Below are 20555 nucleotides of genomic sequence, written 5' to 3' on the forward strand. Positions count from 1 at the left end.
TAAGAGTTTCGACAGTATTTTTTGTGGGACATGAGAGCACATCAGGCATATCGAATTGCATTCTGAATACGCAGAATGTCTTTCTGATATCAAATAATTTTCATTTTTTGAAATTTACGATATAATACAAATTTTATGACAAATTATTAAAATTTGATATTTTTCACATTTTTGATATATAACAGTCCTCGAAGTAATTTGATCAATCTAATGATATATTCTTAAACTGTATGTAGCTGGGAGGAAAAGCCGACGATCAATTAAAAATGTTGACCTTTCATATTGAAGATATGGATTTTTTTCCCAAAAAGACCTAATTTTTTTGGGTGTTTTGGGGAAAAAAATCCATATCTTCAATACGAAAGGTCAAAATTTTCAATTGATCGTCGGCTTTTCATCCCACCTACATACACTTCAAGTATAAATCATCAGATTTATAAAGTTTACTTCGAGTACTGTTAAATATCAAAAATATCAATTTTTAACGATTTGCCATAAAATTTGTAATACATTTCAAATTTCAAAAATCAAAATTATTTGATATCAGAAGGACATTCTTCAGATTCAGAATGCAATTCGATATGTCTGATGTGCTCTAATGTCCCACAATAAATACTGTCCAAACGCTCATACCCCAGCCCTTAATCAATCTAATGAACATCATCACTAAAGATACCCTTTCAATTCGGTATCAATTCAATAAAACACTATCTCAACATGATATTGACCTTTTTGGTAAATCCCATAAGGCTTTGCGAGTACACCTGAGAACTTGTCATTTGACGTCACGACAACTTGCAATGCGCAGTAACAATGTTCGATAAACGATGTGCGCATCGGCGCAGATCGGCGTGACGTCAAATGATGACATATCAGGTGTGCTCGCAAAGGCTTATGGGATTTACCGAAAAAGTCAATTGATACTGCCATTTTGAAAGTCCACAGTACAAGATTGATTTCCCTCTTTTTCACCTTGCTCAGGAGACTGTACAATGGACAGTACTTATGCTAAGTTGCGCTAATACCCAAATGCTAGTCCCTATTGTTTTATGAAAAGGATTTTACCACATTTAGCATGTTTATACTGAGAATGATTACCACGTCGGATACAGTTCGACCTGTAATCATGCTCGGTTCAAACTGCCTGTGCCATTATTTCTGATCAACATGACACATCAATATAGGGTGCATTAACACCAAGCATGCAACGCGCTGGTCCAGTGCTAGTCCCTATTGTTTTCAGTGGAAACATCCGGGATGTAAAAGGTGTGTTGGTTATAGCACAGCAAAACGTGTATTGCCGTGTTGGAAGTAGAAACATGTTATTATTTTTAAAGACTAGCAAAGGTATTATCATTTCCCAAATTTTGATTTCTCTCCATCGGTCTAACAAATCTTTGAATGTCCATAGCATCAGCATGGAAAATAATAAAAGTTCATAACACAAACCTTCAAAGAGGCACTCGCTGTGTACAAAACGTGAGTGAAAAGTAACAAGGTTTCCTTTGTCAATAAGGCTATATGACGAATGTCACTTTCTGATATGAAATTTGTTCTCTAAATGATTATGTTTTCTAATAGTACAAAATTGAATTGAAATGTGACAAGGTTGACTTTGTCAGTAAGGCTTTGAACATTGTCATGTTTTTAGATACGAAAGATACTCCTTAAATGATATGGTTTTATAATTGTGAGAAGGCAATTGCTAAAAGGTATAGTGGAAGGCACTTTACCGTACATAAAATGCATCAGCGGAAATTAGTAGCCAATACGCTTAAAGTGAAGTGGAATTCATACTTACTAAAACAGGCTTACAGTATAATAGTGGACCTTGTCTGGATATTATCCACAAAAAGTGAAGTGTTGCTTTATGTTTATCAGAAGACATGTATCATGCATATCCAGTAAGTAAATCACATGATATATAAAAAGGCACCCAACAGCAGCTTTGGCCCAAATCCGATGTATATAGTCCATGTCCAGATAGCCACTAGTACAATGACGATGCAAGTTGAACCACATAGACAATTGAACCACTTACATGTAATATCTCCTATATGTTAGCATGAAAGTTCATCTATATTGATAATCCTATATTAATGAGTCGTGCGAGGTCTAGCAGCATCACGCCATCTACTAGTCAGTACATAACGCTACCCACGATGTCTCTCAAACAACCCCAACCATGTTTTTGTCCATTATACCCATGTGATCAATCACAGGCATATCGTATCACAGTTCCGTTGTCATCGTAGAGCGTTTATTGGATGACACATCTACACCCATAGGATCCCCATAGCCTTCTATCTGCCATGACGCATTACCATTCGACGCCATGATGGGTTGCGCAGGAGTTGTATACGTGGTTGGTTTCTTGTTACTTGTGAAACTCTTGTTGCTGCTCAGGCCAGAGAGCTTCTTCATACTGCCTGATGACGACTGTCTTTTGTTGGATTCCAATGCCTGTGGAAGGATAAAGCGATTAAATATATGTGATTAAACACAGTGGAAGTAACGCACATAAGCCATTTTTATGATTGAAACAATTATGGCATGGGGCTATTCCATTTAAAATCCACACTACCCCTGTGCAAGACTTTGGAACAGAGGGAGTATGAGTTTCAAATAGAATAGACAGTTGGGTAACTTCCATTTGAAATACTCTCTCCAGTTGTGGAAGATATAGGTAAAGCCATAATACAAGGGGAGTATGGGTTTCAAAATGATTAACCCTGACTAATTACATTTGAAAAACATACTCCTCCCTGTGGAAGATATTTCCAAAATCTTCCACAGGGGGAGTGTGGATTTTAAATGGAATAGCCCATTACAAACACTCTCAAATTATGCGCTGCTTCAAATCACCATTGAAACACAATGTTTTACTTCAAAGTGAGGCCTATAAGGCCAAAAAAAAAAAAGGTTTGTCTCAAAGCTCACAAGATTTTTTTATTTTTTTTATTCCCGACTTTTTTCATGGTATTTTGATAAAAAGTGATTTTCACGATTTTTTCTGGAAAAAACTAAAAACAAAAAAATTTGAAATAAAAAAATTTCCGCATTTCTTTTTTGTCAAATCGTGCGCTTTTACAAATGCGCGCGCAAGCTTTGAGACAAACCTTTTTTTTTGGCCTAATACTGATTTGCAAAATATCTCAATTTGCTGTCTGCAAAATGCCATAATTGTGCCAATCATAAGAATAATTGTCAATTAGAGGGAAGTAATATTCTTCCATTTTGAGACAATCACGGCAAGAACAGCAATCAGTGACCCACAATCAAGGACAGAAACAGAGCTCATAAACTTTTATTTAGTCAATAACATTTGTCACTTACCTTTTCAGGCTAAAATAAAATTACCTTTGAACCTGTCATCTATTTTGCACTTACAACTAAATATGTTTCCAGTTCGGATTGGTTTTATTTAACACACCACTTTATATACCTCATCTAAAGATTCCCGAAATCTGATTGGTTAAAAGAGCGGGCATAGTTTTGACTATGCCCGCAAAAGTAACTATTCCCCGGGCATAGTTCTGCGTGTGCGTTGTTCCCAATCACCGTAAAATGATATTACGCATTACGTTAATGTTTTCGCGCTATAATTACGCTGGAAATCGCAGATTGTAATGATCTGTGTCGTTCGCCTTGAAACTATTAATTTCTCTTCCCAAAATCGATGCTTTTAACCAAGCAGATGACAAGAATCTTAAGATTTGGTATATAAAACAAATATTGACAGCTTTTTATTCGGGGCATGGTTTAAATTATAGCCCCTCGATGATCTCAAAACCATGACTATGCCTAGTCATGGTTTTGAGATCACCTTGGGCCTATAATTTTAACCATGCCCCTCATAGCAGTCAATATTTGTATACTGGCAGTCAAGACATCATGCACATGTTGTTTATTCCCTTTGCACAAAATTGGGCAATTGCAGTTGAAATCCTTACACCCCCTACGAAGGACATGACCTTAATCTTCCACATATGGAGTGTGAATTTCAAATGGGTTTACCTGAATGGTGACTCCATTTGAAATCTACACCCCATGTGTGAGATGGGAGACACACAGACATATATCACATGTGCACAATTCTTTTATCGGTGCTTGTTGAGGTCAGTCTTTGTGGGCAATCAGTCTGACCAAGAGAATGTTTATGCTTATTTATTAAACTACAGTTATCAGGGATAAATAGTAAAGAAGCATGTATAAATTCAACCCTGCTTTTGATGTCAGTTTTCATATTAATTGCCTTTTTGGATTGGGGATAGACAGCATTATAAGTTGCAAAATGGATGACAAGTTCTGAAACAAAATATACACATCGTCTGCTTGGTACACACAAGTGCTAAATGCATTAGCTACTTGGTGCACAAATGAGTTAACTGCTGAGGTGAAATGAAAGCAGTTAACCTTTTTGTGCTCCAGACAGCTAATGCAGTAACCCATTTTGTGCTCCATGCAGTCAACGATGTCAGTGGAACACATCTGTACAAACAAAATATCTGTTTGGAATCATGCAAAACAACATCCATTTCGCAGTCAACTAAAATTTTAAAAGATAAGGAAACATTGATGTAAATATAAATTAAAACTTCCAACATAGGTAGCTAAAAACTTCATCAACATTGAACTTTTCCCGAAAGTGCCATTAAGATCATTGTCAACGCCTGTCAGACTTCGCACACCTTTCAACATTTCAATTATGTTGATGAAGTGTCACAGCACCAATGCAAAAAATTTAAAAAAAGAAACAACCAAACAAACATTTTAAACAACATTCAAAAATATTAAACCACATATTACATGCAAACAACAAAATTGAGAAAACAATAAATGACAAGTGTTTGATATTACGAAAGTACAAAATTAGCATGATCCACAACCAACACCGGCAATTTTACAGGTTACATTTCTGATGGAAGTTATGATTGAACAGTTACGTTAGCATAATGTGTTTCCCAGCCTTCACTACTGTTTGCAGTTAATCATGAAGTAAAGTGTTAATACCACCACCTTTAATAATGATGTGCTTTCAAATTGTAAGATATAGCTTGGTGACTTAGTAATGCGACCTTTGACATGCCTAGATCAGCGAGGAATGTAATGACATTGAAACGTATAACTTTTACATCATAAAATACATGTAAAATTGTTACGTCCTTGACTATTTTATTTGCATTGATTATTTTGTACATTTTAAATTCAAATTGCCTATTGCTATTAAAACCCATATGTGGGTGTGGCTGTTGCCTGGCTTCATCATCTACATCAACGTTTTTTATGATGTGCAGTTTTGAAGGTGTTAGGATTATCAAAGCCCAGGCTATTATATTACATCCTGGGTTTTTTTTTTCAATTACAAATTTCTAGGCTAAAAATTACATATAACAATATGCAATTCTTACTAGATTCTACCTGGGCACCTTGGGAGAATAATGCTAGTGCATTGAATGCTCAACCCAGGTTAAATAAGAAATAAATATGGGACAGCACATTTTGGGCCTGACCTTGACTCTCCTATTAATCCCTTTTTGTTGATGATTTTGGAGGAAATCAAGAAAAAATTCCAGGGGAAAATTACCAAATCTAATTTAATTTCTCTTCTAAAACTGTGTTTTTTTTCACAAGAAAATCCTTGGATTAAGAGCAACTACGTCATAGTTTTTAAAGTATTTCTTTCAAAAATGATAACAAAATGAACAAAATATGTCAGGTTATGAAACACAGATATGCTGCAGCTGATGAAGTGAAATATTACACTGGACCCTAAAAACATAAATTATGAGAACGTGCAAAACTGTTTTATCTTTATTAGTGTTTACACCATCTTCATGAAAACTTTGGCTAAAAAAAGAAAGGTTTATAAAAATAAAAGTTTGAAGACATTTCATGCACATGAGAAGTATATCTACGCTACATTCTACAGAGCATGCTAACTAAATTTAGTTTTTGGATGCAAGCAAGCAAGCAAGCAATCACACACAAACACACAGAAGATATATAATTATCAGCAACATACTTCTAGCTTGTTGGCAGGGTTTGCTGCGCTAGTTGACGAAACCATTCTCTGTGGAGAAAAGAAGTGACCAACAAACAAAGCCACTCAAGTGAGTAAAATTTATGGTTTGTTTTTATCAACAAAACTGCCCAATGTGGATTAATTTCTGACAAAATTTATGCTGATATACCAGGGGCGGATCCAGGAATTTTCAATAGAGGGGGCGCTGAGCCACCACCGCTGCCGCGGAGGCTCGGCACCCACACAAAGTCAGGCGCCACTCTGCCAAAATACATAAAGTCAGGCACCGCTCTGCAAAAATTAGAGGGGGCGTGCGCCGGGTACACCCACTTTAAATCCGCCCCTGTATACAGTTCCTCATGTCCGCGGTACTATTCAGCACTTCTAATGTTAAACTTGTTCAGGTTCATTCCATTTTATACTTGGACTGACACAAAAGACTCAAATTTGGATGATGCAAGCAAATGTTTTGTTGGGCTTGTATCACTATCGCAATACTTATACATCAAATTGGCAGCTCTTATCCATGTGAAATTGTGGCACTATGGATGATGTCATTCCAACAGGGTTTGAATTCAAATGGAATAAACATCCTGGTTACAATGGCTGTCAGAACAGAACTTAACACATTTGGCAGATATGTTGATGCTATAAAATGCAGTTATTGCCTTTAATAAGATTGTGTTAGTGTTAGTAGATATATGCATTTAGATATGCTATCATTGACATAGCGGTTCTTTGATGTTATATCGACATTTCAATTGGTTCATTTCATTGCTTACACCTAATGGGCTATACCACTTAAAATCCATACACCTCCCATATGGAGACATAACCTTAATTTCACACACAAAGGTGTAGGTTTTGAATGGGGTCACCCAATCATGTAACACCATTTGAAATTCACACTACCCGTATGTAAGATTAAGGTTGTGTCTTCCATAGGGGTGTATGGATTTCAACTGGCATAACCCAAATATATCTTATCAATAGCTAAATGAATTGTTTGTTGCAAGATATCAGTGGAAATTTTTCAATAATATTCTTGCCCATTCCAATGGCTACAATTTGCTAAAAAAGGCATTGGATTTATGGTTCTTGAGTTGAAATGAACAACAAAGAAATACCACAAGAATAGAAAATTTGAACAGAACAAATGAAGAATAATCTTTCTTTCAACCGTATATGGAAATTGATTGGATCAGAACCTTTTGCAAATTACTTGAACCAACTTACAATTTAATGATAATTTTTTTATTATAACTTAGCCGGAGATCTGTTTAGATATTGGGAATCTACCAATGATTTCTGATTCCTTGACAAAAGTTGAGCATGATGTGCAGGCCCTGTATCCTAAATACAGGATCCAGATTCACAAAGCAATAGCAAAAAGTCCATGCTACTGTCGCACAGTTAAATTATTACAGTAATAGATGCATCTCTTGCTCACTACACATTACTCTGTTTGGTGAGTGGTGGCCCACTACAAGCACAAAAAAAATCCCTGACACAATGTTTTCAGTAATCTTTTAGTGATGTTGTGGGGGTGTGTGTGTGTGTGTAAATAAAAAAGTATGGTTGTTTTTATCAGATTGAAATCAGGTACCAAGTGATCATGAATGCATGACTTGAATCACTGTGCATGCACAACACAGCCATACATTGTACATTAGAAATCCTTATGTGTATGTGAAAGGTTGACCAGTCAAACATGATTAAACGTATGCACACATACATGTTGACAAGTCGAACAGGATCATGCACACATATCAATCTCATTCCAGAGCAAATTATGTAACTGGCTGTAGTGTCTTGCTTTGTTTTGTTTTGATGTGATCATTACAAGAATTGTATCAGTAAGTGTGAAAGGATAACTCTGAGACTCATCGCCGTGTTGAGACTCATCATTCATAATTAAGTTTACTAAATCTTGAATCAAGTTGATTGGTCAACTAAATCTTGAATCAAGTTGATTGGTCAAGATTTAGCATGCCTCAAATCTTGTGTAGTACAAATTATACTCATCAAACATGCACATCATGCTTCATAGGTGTCAAGAAATAGGCCAATTTATTTTCTATAATATTCATACTCTCAGCAAGTCACTGACTTCAGTGGCAATTTAATGGGGTACAGCTTCAAAATGCAATCGTTTACTAAAAAACATACCAAGGCACACATTTAAAGAAACCACATAGATACGCTTGTGAAACCACTCCCACATCAGTGACTCGCTGATAGTAACAATATCATAACTAGCTATTCGCTCACTTCCCACAACGCATCCTAATTGGATTGTAATCCAATTACAATGCATCATGGTATATGGGCAATTTATCAACCTAACGGATGATAAATTTCCATTTTACAGTCTCTAAATTGTGTGCAAGGTGCAATAGAAGTGAAAGACAGTGCAATGTCTTTTGATAGGGAAAAGTGACTTACACAAGTGAAAAATAAAAGAGTCAAGCATGGAGGTAGAAGAAATGGTTTTGGGGAAACATTCTATGATATATTTTTGGTTTCAATTCAATGTATTTTACATCATGCAGCATTGCTCCATGCACAGTGTGTACAGTCAGTTTATGCAGTTCAGTTCAATGCATCAGTGCTAAGTTAAGACAATGTGAAGGTTCTCTGGGACTACCTACATGGCACCATAGAGCCAATAGGAACATACATGACCAGCTGCAGTATATATGCAGTACTGTATAATTGATGACCTACTCCCGATTCTAGAATTTATTGTTACCGGTAGCTCACGTCGTTTGGCAGTGGCCCCTGAACATGTTTAAAACAAACTGCCAACAGGTTACATAGGAGGTTTTCCTATAAACATGTTCACGGCCAATGACACATACGAGGTTTTTCCTGCCCAACGACGTAATGTTGCATGTACTTTCTTTAACAATGTGTGGCCCATAATTGCCCCATACCCTCTGCATGCTCTTTCTGTTACTTGTGTGGACATGGGCTCGAATATGGCATTTAAAAATTTTCAACTGAAGGCACTCATTTAAAGGTTTATGGCCCGATTTTTTCAAATGGGTTTTGTACCCCTTACATTGAGTCCTATAACCGAAGCAACCCAATTCCAAATTTGGTTATTAGAAGCAAATCCGTGTATCCCAGTGGCCCATAGAACAGTAAGGATGGTACACCACCATGGGATGAGGGTGCTACTTTTTCATTCAAAACAAAACATATCTTAAGCCTAAAATTGTACTGGGTTATGAGAAAATCTGACCTTTCTGCTGATGCCAAAAAAAAATCTGAATTTTACCGCGGTAAATGGGGATGAGACTGTCAATCAGGTTACACACCTTTAAAACTCTCAATTGATCATATGCTCAGCGAATATTTGTCTCAAAAAACGTTTGCTAAAATTTTGGCAGGCTAGTTGTGACTCCAGCAACTGGACCAATGGGCAAGTTGATTAAAAAAAAGCATGAAACCTGTCGTTGGCACAGAAGAAATACCAAGCAACTTTAATAGGCAAAATCCACAGCTCCTGTAGATAGCCCCGTTGTGAACCTTAATCCAATTTGTTCAACAAAATAAGTACAGCAACTTTTGTGCAACAGCTATTCCATATGCCAATGTTCCTTGAAAAGAGTATTTTGTACCTCATATCAAAAGTGGAACCGGCACATAAAATTAGCATCAAATATGCCGTCACATCAAACTGAACAAAATGAAAACAATCGATTCCAAATGCTTCTTCATTTCACATTGTCTTAGAACTACCTGGCTTGTGCTTGGGAAATGAAATGAGCGACTCTTTGGTTTTGTCAAAAACAGACCACTGCTTATCTGTAGGTAATGGATCAAAAGCATTGAGAATACAACAAAGTATAAAAAATAACTTTTTTGGCAAAAACGGAACTTTGTTCCTTGCGAAAACTGAAAAAATAGCAACAAATTCAACTACTGGTGGGTAAAAAGAAGCAAAACTGAAAAAAGTAACAAACTCAACTACTGGTGCTATAAAAATAATGTTACAAAACAGAAAAAAATATAAGGAAAGTAGAAAACTGAATAATATAAATTAAAGCTAATTGCAACAAAGTAAAGAAATAATTCTCTCTACCTGTCTTGCGCCTAAGGTCAGAGGTTAAATGCTTTAGCCAAAAATCTGTATAAATGTATCAGCTTAGATGTACTGTACAGTTGTGCTCTACTTTTTGTGGCTATTAGCAGGGAATATATCTGACCTGATCTGTTATAATCAGTTTGAAATTTATGCCATGAAATTTTATGTTCAGAGGTCAAATCTGATTTATGATATCTTAGGGAGTAATCGTCTTGAAGTTCAACCGTCAACATATTTCTTTTTTTATAAAATTGACCTCTGAATGATAAATTTAACAGCAAGTTCAAACTAATTTAAACAGAACTGGGCACAGTTTAGGAGAGAGGGTGCAAACGGAAAGTGTGTCGCAAACTTTAAAAAAAAACATACCACATCACTTGGGTCGACAGACACTGCAGCAGTTGCAGACACAGATGACGAAATACCAGCAGTACTAAGGGGGTCTATCTCAAAATCATCGTCTGGCGTTGGAGGGAAAGCGCCAGCGCCGGGGCTTGATACCACGCTGCTGACACCTGATTGAGTGACTCCGTCAGTCATACTGGTGTCAAAGGTGAATGCGGTGGCACTAGCCCCGACGGTGGCGCTTGTTGCAGCCATGGAAATGGCTGCAGCGGCAGCCGTTATGTTATTGACTTTATCGTCTGCTGTGCGATTTGGGGTGTTGGGTGTTGCTCCGTGTGCTTTAAAACCATCATGCTAGAGAGGGTTGGGATTAGGGGGAAAGAGAATTGTAAGTTACGAGCAAAAAGAAGATCAAAAGTATACTTGTCATCCTAACTGGTGCAACAAAGTTTTATAGATTCTGTCATTGTTGCCGTATGCTATTGGAAATTTATATGACTACAGAATGCCAAGGGTTTTTTTTTGGGGGGGGGGTTGGTTCCTGAGATTTAAAGATAAGTTCTGAAGCAACCTGACGGACCAAAGACAAACACTCTGAATTATGAGATAAATAACTTTCTAAATCCATAAATGTGTTAACTTGTTTGTTTATTATGTCTGACAATTCTGGCAAACTCTTGAACACAGTTTTGAATTTTGGTTAATTGTTTTTGATTCTATGACATCTATGATTTGTGATACAAAAGGGATAGATTTTGCTTTAAATTCAGGATTTCAAAATTGAAATCATTCATTGGAAGTACAAAATAATTAGATATCGACATATTTCATCATTTGTGGTTTTTATCATGGTATGTACCTAATGAATTAGTTTTGAATATGAAATAAATAGTTGCTTAATTATCTGAACTGAATTATGGCATGTGATTAAATAAACTTGGATTAAAACACAATGAGGAATGTTTCAATGCTATCTAGTTTTTTGTTCTTTTCGTCTTTACTCAATGAAATTGAAATATGTTTATAATCTGTTAGATATTGAACAGAAAGTGAAACGAATATGGGGGTTCGGATTTGAAAAACAAAGTGTACAAAGTGGCACAACAAAAGAAAAATAAATAAAAGCATAAAAACAGAACATTACGAAAAACATGCCTCTAAAATGCATATTGAAAAATTGAGCAGTGTAGTTTTATGGCACGATAGGAAAGAAAAGTGAAACAGGTTTCATTCAGAAAATAAGCGATTTCATGCACAAGTATTTGTACACTATCTTGCATACCCACACCCTGACCAGAGACAAAAGAATCAGATTGCATATTCTGATCATAATAATTGGATGCTATAAAATGAGCAATGTTGCTATTGGTAAATTTGAATGGAGTTAGTTGATTTGGCACCCTCACTTTTAATGTTAACACTCAATACCATGATAAATGGATAAAGCAAACTTGATAAATACATTATAGTAATCAGAGTTAATGCACTCCCATTTTAATGGACTATTCAAAATTTACTCCTTACATCCAAAATTTAAAATTTCAAAAGTTGAGGGGAGGTGACTTTTATTTTCCTTTAAATCAAAATATCTATCAAACAATTTATCAAAACAAATTTCTTTCAAATTCCAAATCAGGATAACTTAGAAGGGAGTGAGGATAATATTTAGAATAGCCATTAAGTTCCCTCTGTTATGAAACAAACCATTTTGCTCAAAATATTACGATTGACCTTATCTATATGTCAATCATTTTGACTTGTATGCACATACACCCCCACCCCCACACCCACAAAACCCACCACATATACCTGGCAAACAGACAGATTTGTCATTGCCTTACCACAGACATACACATTTTGAGTTTTAGTCAGCTGACCACAGACTTAACGACAAGTGTCGACTCGCATGCTTTTTGATCAAGTAACACCTTCCAGGAAGTTCCTGTGCATCCACTTACACATAAGATTTGTCATGTGCATGTCCTCGTTTGCCATGTTTACAAACACTCCCTCACTATCATACACCCCCCCCCACACACACACCCCACCCCATACTCCCCCCACACACACACATGCCCCCACCCCATACTCACACATTAATAACTCATAGCCTTTATATCTAACAATCAAACATCATCATTTACTCCCAGCAACCCTGCCATTTGTTACCTGTAAGCTCGAAGCCGACCCCGATCCGTTCAAGTCCGGATTGCTAGCTGTACGGAATGACAGGTCTCCGTTGACTCCCGAGTGCATCTGATGGCTGTTTGTTGCCTTTCCCATCATGGCTGGTATATCCTCCGAGGAAGACATATCTAAGCACACACCTGGTGGTGTACACGGGTCTTCTAGGTCATCCATGTCTAATCCACTATGTAGATTATGAAAAGAAATTGGTTAATAATATATCAATTAGTACTCATTAACATTGATTGACTTGATATCTGTAGGTGTTTAAGTTAAATCTTAGGGTAAATTTTCCCTTTGCTAATTAACCAGGAATGTGCTTCAGACCACAAGTTTTCAATGTGGAGTTATATTTTTAAATGCTCGCCACAAGATAAATTGCACTTTCTGAAGTACATTTTGGATCATAATTTGCATGCTTTATCTCAAAAATTCAATGAATATTATGTTTCATCATAATGAAAAAAAATATGACCAGTAAGATCACCTTTTTTTATTAACATTATATAAGAATTACTTTTTTATTATTGGATAAGAAATAATCTGAATCATAAACAAAGATCTTTATATTTTAGAACCGCAAAAATGTACACAAAAAGTAAGGATAAACCAAAAATAAAACACTATCAGATATGAAAACTTATTTTTCAACAAGACTTGAAACCAAATTTCCACAAAAAGACACCCCTCTAATACATTTGCGCACATGTATTAACTTTATATAAACTCACATGAACTGTTGGCATGGCCTATTGGCATATAGTTGAATGCATGTGTAGAAAAGTGAATAAAAAAGGGTTAGTAGGTTAGTATGCCAATCACAAAATGACAACTATGAATGGTGGTTAGTTGCATATGTATAATATATCATTAGTATGAAAATGAGTTAAGATAATGTTTTAGTTATTACAGAGGTTGCTGACCAGCAGGTCATGACCCCATTTGAGGTTGTGAGCCTTGTGGGTTTAGCGAGACTACTTGGTGAATAAGGTAAGCCATTCTTTGCAAGTGGTTCCAAGTTTTAGAAAATGAAAATGAGCTGAAGTTAAACATATTCCTCTAAATGCTGTTGTCTGTAAAAGATAAAAAAGCAAGTTCTTTGATTTAGTAAGTGCATGCTATGCAGCATGTGTATATATATACAAGCTGTATCAAAATGATTGATACCTAGCAGTTTCCAGTGGTAAATTTGTCAATTAATATCTTGAAAGGTCATGCAACAATAAATTGTGTTCGTTTCAAAAGGATTAAATGTTGTATTTGTAAGAAGCGGTCTAACATAGAAACAAATGGGTAGCAATCATTATGATACAAAACATATGGTTAGTAGCAATACTGATATGAAGTTAGGTAAAAAAATTAATATTAAGTGCTGCAATGACTTTTTCTTTATGGTAATCAGCTATCATCTGATCAGAAGCAGAAGTTAAAACCAATAACTTCTGCATGTAGAGTGTGCCCAACTGCCAGCTCTGAGCCCTGCTAAAAGCAACATGTCCACTCAAGGGAAAGTACAAATTCACTTTGTCCGTTCTATTTTTTCCCTTTGCTCAAAGGCATTTTTAAACACCTTTCAATGTCTCCCCTGTATTATTGTATTATAGTTCCTACATGTATTCCTGAGAAATGTGTCATTTCGTGTTTTATTTTATTTTAGATGTATCATAAAAATCTACTTTGGCAACAAAGTCCTCAATTTACTTGCTTACACTACCAGATTCCTATTGCTGCCATCCCCAGAGGTCTACTGCCCAGATACTTCATTGGTACCTGTGTGGGTACTAAGGAGTACCCAGTACCCACATCAGATTCCCATGTACAGTCCACACACTGGTAGTGGATTGGCCCTGCACAGTAGAGTAGCCACAATGTAGAAGGGCAGCACTGTACCTCTGGGGTCAAATAGGAAGCTGGTAGTGTACAAAGTACTCAATTTGCTTGCTTACATTGCATCAAACATGCTGTGGATACCAATACGTAAGCAATACACTACAGTTAAGTGAAGCATTATATGCTATCAAAATATGCAATTAAAGCATAAATAGTGCAAGCAGCAAAACAGGAACAATGAATGAAATAAATGTATGATAAAATGGAGCATGCTTGGTGGATACTTAGCAAGCAAAATTACAAGCCTGTGCAAAAAATGAGTAGAAAATACAGGAATCAGAACATAGCCCTGTAAACTAGTTTGGTTAGAAAGGGAGGGGATTCAAAATATTGGTTATATTTTTTATCAGTGGCATTGCCAGGGGCAGTTTTCCTATGATTAGTATTGCCCCCCCCCCCCCTCCCATTCCTCCTACTCCCAAATGCTGACCACCCTCCCTGATATTTAAGAATTTGATGTACCTTTCAGTCCATTTATGATCATTTTCATCAAATCCCCCCTTGATTTGCCTTGCCCCACCATGCACCACCCCCCACCCCCCCCACCATGAAAATGTCCTGGCTACAATACTGTTTCTTTATACTAGTAAGAAACATCAATGTTATTTTGATCTGCTTCTGATTTTGTTACATATAGGGAGGGAGCAGCATTGTAACAAACTAGGTTGATCAATCACTTGCTTGATTCTCCGTGTTACAACAAGCAAGGTACAGCAAGCAGAGCAAATGTTGCTGGTTGTGGCTAAATTCCTCAATTTAATTTCTATCACATGACCTACATTTTACCATGCAATGCTCTTGAGGTATTAAAGTAAAGTTTCAAATTTGTTTTACCAGATAGTCATACATCATCAGAGAAGGTATCTTGCCCTTCCCAGAATCCTTTCCAACATCACCTCATTCCATCAAATGACACTCCAATCACTTTGTACACATTCCCTTTGTTTCACTTTGCGAATAGACTGGCTAAACATGGGTCGATAGTCAATCAATACACATAATTTACCAGATCTGGATGTGCTCTGCTCATTGAGGTACATTTTGTCACTATCAACCCATGTTGCAATGGATAGCAAATCAGTACAGATAACTGAAATGGGAGAAATGCATTTTGGGAAGTGTAAGCTACCTTCTCTGATCATATATTATGTAATCTTGACTGTAGGCAGACTGTGAGCTTTGTGATCTAAACAGAACTGGCAACAACTGTAAGCATGTGCCAAGTTGCCAAGTGCTGATGATATTCGACTATCTCAGGTAAAATTATTTTGAGGTCTTACTTTAATTATACAAAGATCACTATCTAGTCTACATTTACCTCTATAACTACTAATTATAGTCCATTTGGCCTCCTTGAGGAAGTGACATCAGTGTATGCTCCAGTGGGCACAGTATTAAGTCATATGTGTTGACTTAAAGAAGTGGCACATTTACAAAGGTGGCACACCAGTAAAGCTGAATTTATACTCCATCGCTGAGCGACGAGTGAACTTGACCAATGAGGTAGCGCGCTTTCACAACGGAACAAAATGCGCTCTACCTCATTGGCTAGAAACCAATCGCTATCGCTCAGCGATGTAGTATAAATTCAGCTTAACTGTGACAAAGTCCTGACATCATTGCCTTGAGGAAGCCAAATGGACTATAGTATAAATAAACATACAAAAAAAACTCATTTGAGGTGTAACACCTCTGCAACTATAACACAGAATCACATTTTGGCAAAAAGTCAATTGAACAAGGTTAATATATCAAAATGGTATCTGAAAACATTAAAGTGTTTAGCACCCAATTCAAGGGGAGACTAAGGATGACTTGGATGGTGTGGGATCAGTGATTTTGAAACTTTCTTCAGCCCACTTTTTGCAAGAAGTTATATGTAATTGTGGGGTGGTAATTGTTTATTTGTTTGATCTGAAATTGAAAGTTGAGCTCAGAATCATCTGTAGTACAATATCAACTTCTTTCTGTTCACAAAATGAAAATGCAAAAATGTGTTCCTGTTTTGCTACATAAAGCAACAAAAAAATGATGAACTAAAGAGGCATCATCATCCTAACATTTGGCACAAAGAAACCAGGTTCCAAATAAGATCTGAAGTCAATGTCAGTCTTATTGGATGACCTGAACTGTGCAATCTAGTGAGTGATGATGTCCATGACTTACACGCCTTGCATACTACTGTACTGTTTGGTGCCGGCAGTGGCAGCAGCTACCCTCTGGCGGGCATCGCCAGTAGCGTGGGGTGGTAAAGAGTTGTGACGCCTAAGAAAGATGATCAATGACACACGACAAAACACACCAGAGCACACAGAAAAATGAATAGGTGAAATTTTGTAACAGAAACTAAAATATAATACAATAAAATCACACTCAGGGAAGATTTTTTTTTTTTTTAGGTTTCATCAGATGGGTTTCCGAGTGCCTGCGTCACTGCATCAACTAACATCCCATAAAAGTTGCTGACACAGGACAGGTCCAGAACATATCTAAGAATTATTCAAATTAGCATGTCAGAGGAGAAGCACCCACTATTCCTTGCACCTGCCCGTGTGTGAACAAGGGATTGGATTATAATCACTCTGGATTGGCCCAAGCCATGATGAAGAGAATTCAAAACCCAAGAAGGAGTGGGAATCCCTAGGACCACTGTGTATTGGCATTTCAAAAAGTGCCCTTACACTAATTCTATATCGGTGCCTGCATCATGAACTGTTTGAAACCTTGATTTCAAAGTACCGCCCTTCAAGTACAGAAGTAGTGAGAAACAAACGAAGTTATTCTCATTGTAAATTTTGTTATCTTTATCCTAGGTCTCATAATGATGGTATGATCATCTTATGTCACTATCAATATAATTCCAATGAATCATAATTTGCACTAATAAAACTAATGGAAAAGGCATTTATCTACTAGAATACTTTCACTACCCAATTCACCTTTTCGGTAATCCCATAATCCTTTGCGGGTAGACCTGAGATGTCGTTATTTGATGTCACGCCGATGTGCACATTTTGTTTGACAAACACTATTACTGTGCATTTGAAAGCTGTGATGTGTGCAATAATGATGTGCGCATCAGTGTGACCATCAGAGGTCTACACGCAAAGGCTTAAAGATGAAGCCCCAACAAAGCAGTTCTTCTGGGGTGAAGCAAACCTGCCTGGTTATCAAATTAATCAGTGATAAGGTTATCTCTGAATTTGCTAGGTGCTAATTGATATTTTAATGTTATTGCATCAGTTAGCACCTGTCAAATTCAGAGACAACCTTGTCACTGATTAATTTGATAACCAGGCAGGTTTGGTTCACCCCAGAAGAACTGCTCTGGCGGGACTTCCTCTTAAAGGGATTTATCGAACAGTTGAATACAAAATTATTTCATTATCTCCTCTAGTGCTCTACCAAGTCATGTTGAGAAAGGCCCTTACTATACATGCAAAACAATTGATGCATGTTTCTACTGCAGTAAATTTAATACCTAGCATCATATCGCATGATCTACCTCATGCTCAATAGAAACATACAGATTGTTTCTGTTTGGGATGTTACATCTAGAAACACAGATTAAGATCACACAGCCAAAGAAATGCTGCTACAAGTTTTTGGTCCAATGTAATGCCACTATGCCACAATAAATTGTATTCAAAGACTTGTTTCAACAGTCACTGTACTGTATGTGCCATAATTCAGTCCTTTATTTCTGAAAAATGCAGGAGCTTTGTTAATTACTCTGATTTTTTGAGGAGCTTAATAACTAAATAAGGATAAAACACAGGATTTCAAATATTAAGGGGCTCTACAAATCACACTCCTATAATGCTGTTAAGGAGAGCTGTAGGAGCTCTGGAGTAATTGAGCTCCTTAAAAACGAAGGCCTGATAATTTGTAAGATCTGATATCTCTGATTATGCATGATAGTGAGCAAAGTTCATGTATTTGGTTCAACAATATGAGAATAACTAAGTTTGTCAATAGAGGTTGGTGAATTAAAAAAATAAATAAATGAATAAATTAAAGTTGAAGAGAGAAGCCAAGTGCTGAAATATCATCTGCAAATTATTGCACATCAATCATACACAAAATAGTACACCAAACAATGATGAATTGCTTTATGACGGGAAAATAAAAATAAAAATAATAAACATCTAAATCATGGCAAAACTTAATTGAAACAAAGACGATAATGAAATCTTAATTAAAACAATGAAGATAATGACATCTACTTTCATAAAATAGCAAAGATTTCCACAATACACTTGACAAAAAAAAATTGATATATTATTTTTACATAATCAATCAGTAATTTTCAAAATGTCACTTACCAGGTCAAACCCTATCAAATTTGTTATTTATTTTCTTGACATCTAAGATATTAACCACTTATAAATAAAATAATTACCAGTTTCTTATTTAACATAAATCCCATAAATTGTAATCATGTTTTGAAACAAATAACATGCTCTTTTTTTGTTAGTTGACTTTTCTTTGAAAATAATATTAATTCTGAAATCAATATTTTTTTCATTTTGTATAATTTATCCATTTTCTTTTCCCATGCAAGTAACACATATGGATAATAATTATTAGCATTAATATTAGCTCCCATCACCACACATGGAAATGAAAATGTTGTATATATTGCTTGGTTTGTGATTTTCTGCATTGCAATCAGAACTGTGTTATATAGCATTTTGCATGAAAACATCTGGCTGATGCCCAAGCTTATTGCTAAATTGAAAATATATTTTGCTGTAGGCTTGCTATAGTCTATATATCTACCTCAAATCACCGGTACAAGCTTTGAAGTTCAGAGCGTTCTGCCTTAGCTTAGTGTTACTTGGTGCGTGTACATACTTTTACACATGCGATCAAGGTGGCGAGGATGTACACGCAAGAAACATGGCGCTTATGTACACGCAAGAAACATGGCGCTTATGTACACGCAAGAAACAATGCTAAGCCAACGCAGCACACGCTGAACTTCAAAGCTAGTGCCAGTGACTCGAGGTAGATATATAGATTGATTGCTGCTAGGAATACGCAATTGCGTTATTTGCAGCGCAATTTGCGTATTTTGGCTCCAAATGCATTTTTTGACATTTTGGGAAAAAATAATTTAAAAAAAATTTCTTTGCCACGAATGATTGCAGTACTTCGGTCTAGGTCAAGGGACTCTCCAAATTTGTGAAAAATTTGTTTTAAAAAAAAAATCGCAAAAAATAATAATATTAATACTTCCTTATTTTTAAATTTTGCATTTTTGGAGGGAAATCTCAGATTTGTGCGGTTTTTGGCCTCCAAAATCGCATATTCCTAGCAGTCCTAGGCTAACTGCACCCATAAAACTCCATCCCTAGGTACCAAATGCGTTTGAAATCAGTCAGTCAAAAAGTGTGTTGCTGCACTTGTTTATTAATTATCACTTCAGAAGTGTGCCAATAGGAGAATAAGTTTGTGTCTAGCCCCTATTATTTTGGTCTAACTTTGTACAGTGTTTCAGTCTATGTGTCCTATGTGCCCTGATTTGTTACCTACACATGGTATAATCCAGTGCTAAATTCTGAGTGTTTATCTATTCGGACTTCAAGCTAGTTTCAGATGTGCTAGAGAACTCACTTTGAACTCACTTCAACAGAGTGCCATTATAGAGAAAATTTAATGTAATGCATTGTAAACTACCTGTGATGTATGCATTTTTAGCCTCCTGTCAGTAAAAAATTGTTTGAACTATGTGACTACCTTGAATTCACTTCAACAAGGTGCCATTATATATAGGAGAAACTGTGTGACTATTTACAGACTAGAGTGAACTCATCAGCTATCTTGAATAGTGCTACCTACACATGATGTAAAACCAGAGCCAGATTCTGAGTGCTTGCCTAGCGTGTTGGAAATTACCTCAACAAGAAGCCACGATAAGAGAAACTGTGTGATTATTGACAGACTAGATTGAACTTGGCTATCTTGAAATCACTTTAGTAGTGCTACCTACACATGATGTAAACAGGTGCT

General features: G+C 36.3%; 1 protein-coding gene across 1 annotated transcript in view; it reads right to left on the reverse strand.

The window, feature by feature from the left end:
* Window positions 1-593: 593 nt before the first annotated feature.
* LOC140150094 (uncharacterized) overlaps window positions 594-20555 on the reverse strand; it is a 68545-nt gene continuing 48583 nt past the window's right edge. Inside the window, exons 15-19 of the mRNA XM_072172099.1 lie at window positions 13382-13399; window positions 12633-12834; window positions 10488-10817; window positions 6026-6073; window positions 594-2463 (exon numbers count right to left, since the gene is read on the reverse strand). Of these exons, the coding sequence (XP_072028200.1) occupies window positions 2233-2463; window positions 6026-6073; window positions 10488-10817; window positions 12633-12834; window positions 13382-13399 (829 nt within the window). The 3' untranslated portion in view covers window positions 594-2232. The remainder of the gene's footprint in view (window positions 2464-6025; window positions 6074-10487; window positions 10818-12632; window positions 12835-13381; window positions 13400-20555) is intronic.

Source organism: Amphiura filiformis, chromosome 4, assembly GCF_039555335.1.
Source record: "Amphiura filiformis chromosome 4, Afil_fr2py, whole genome shotgun sequence".
Taxonomy (NCBI): Eukaryota; Metazoa; Echinodermata; class Ophiuroidea; order Amphilepidida; family Amphiuridae; genus Amphiura; species Amphiura filiformis.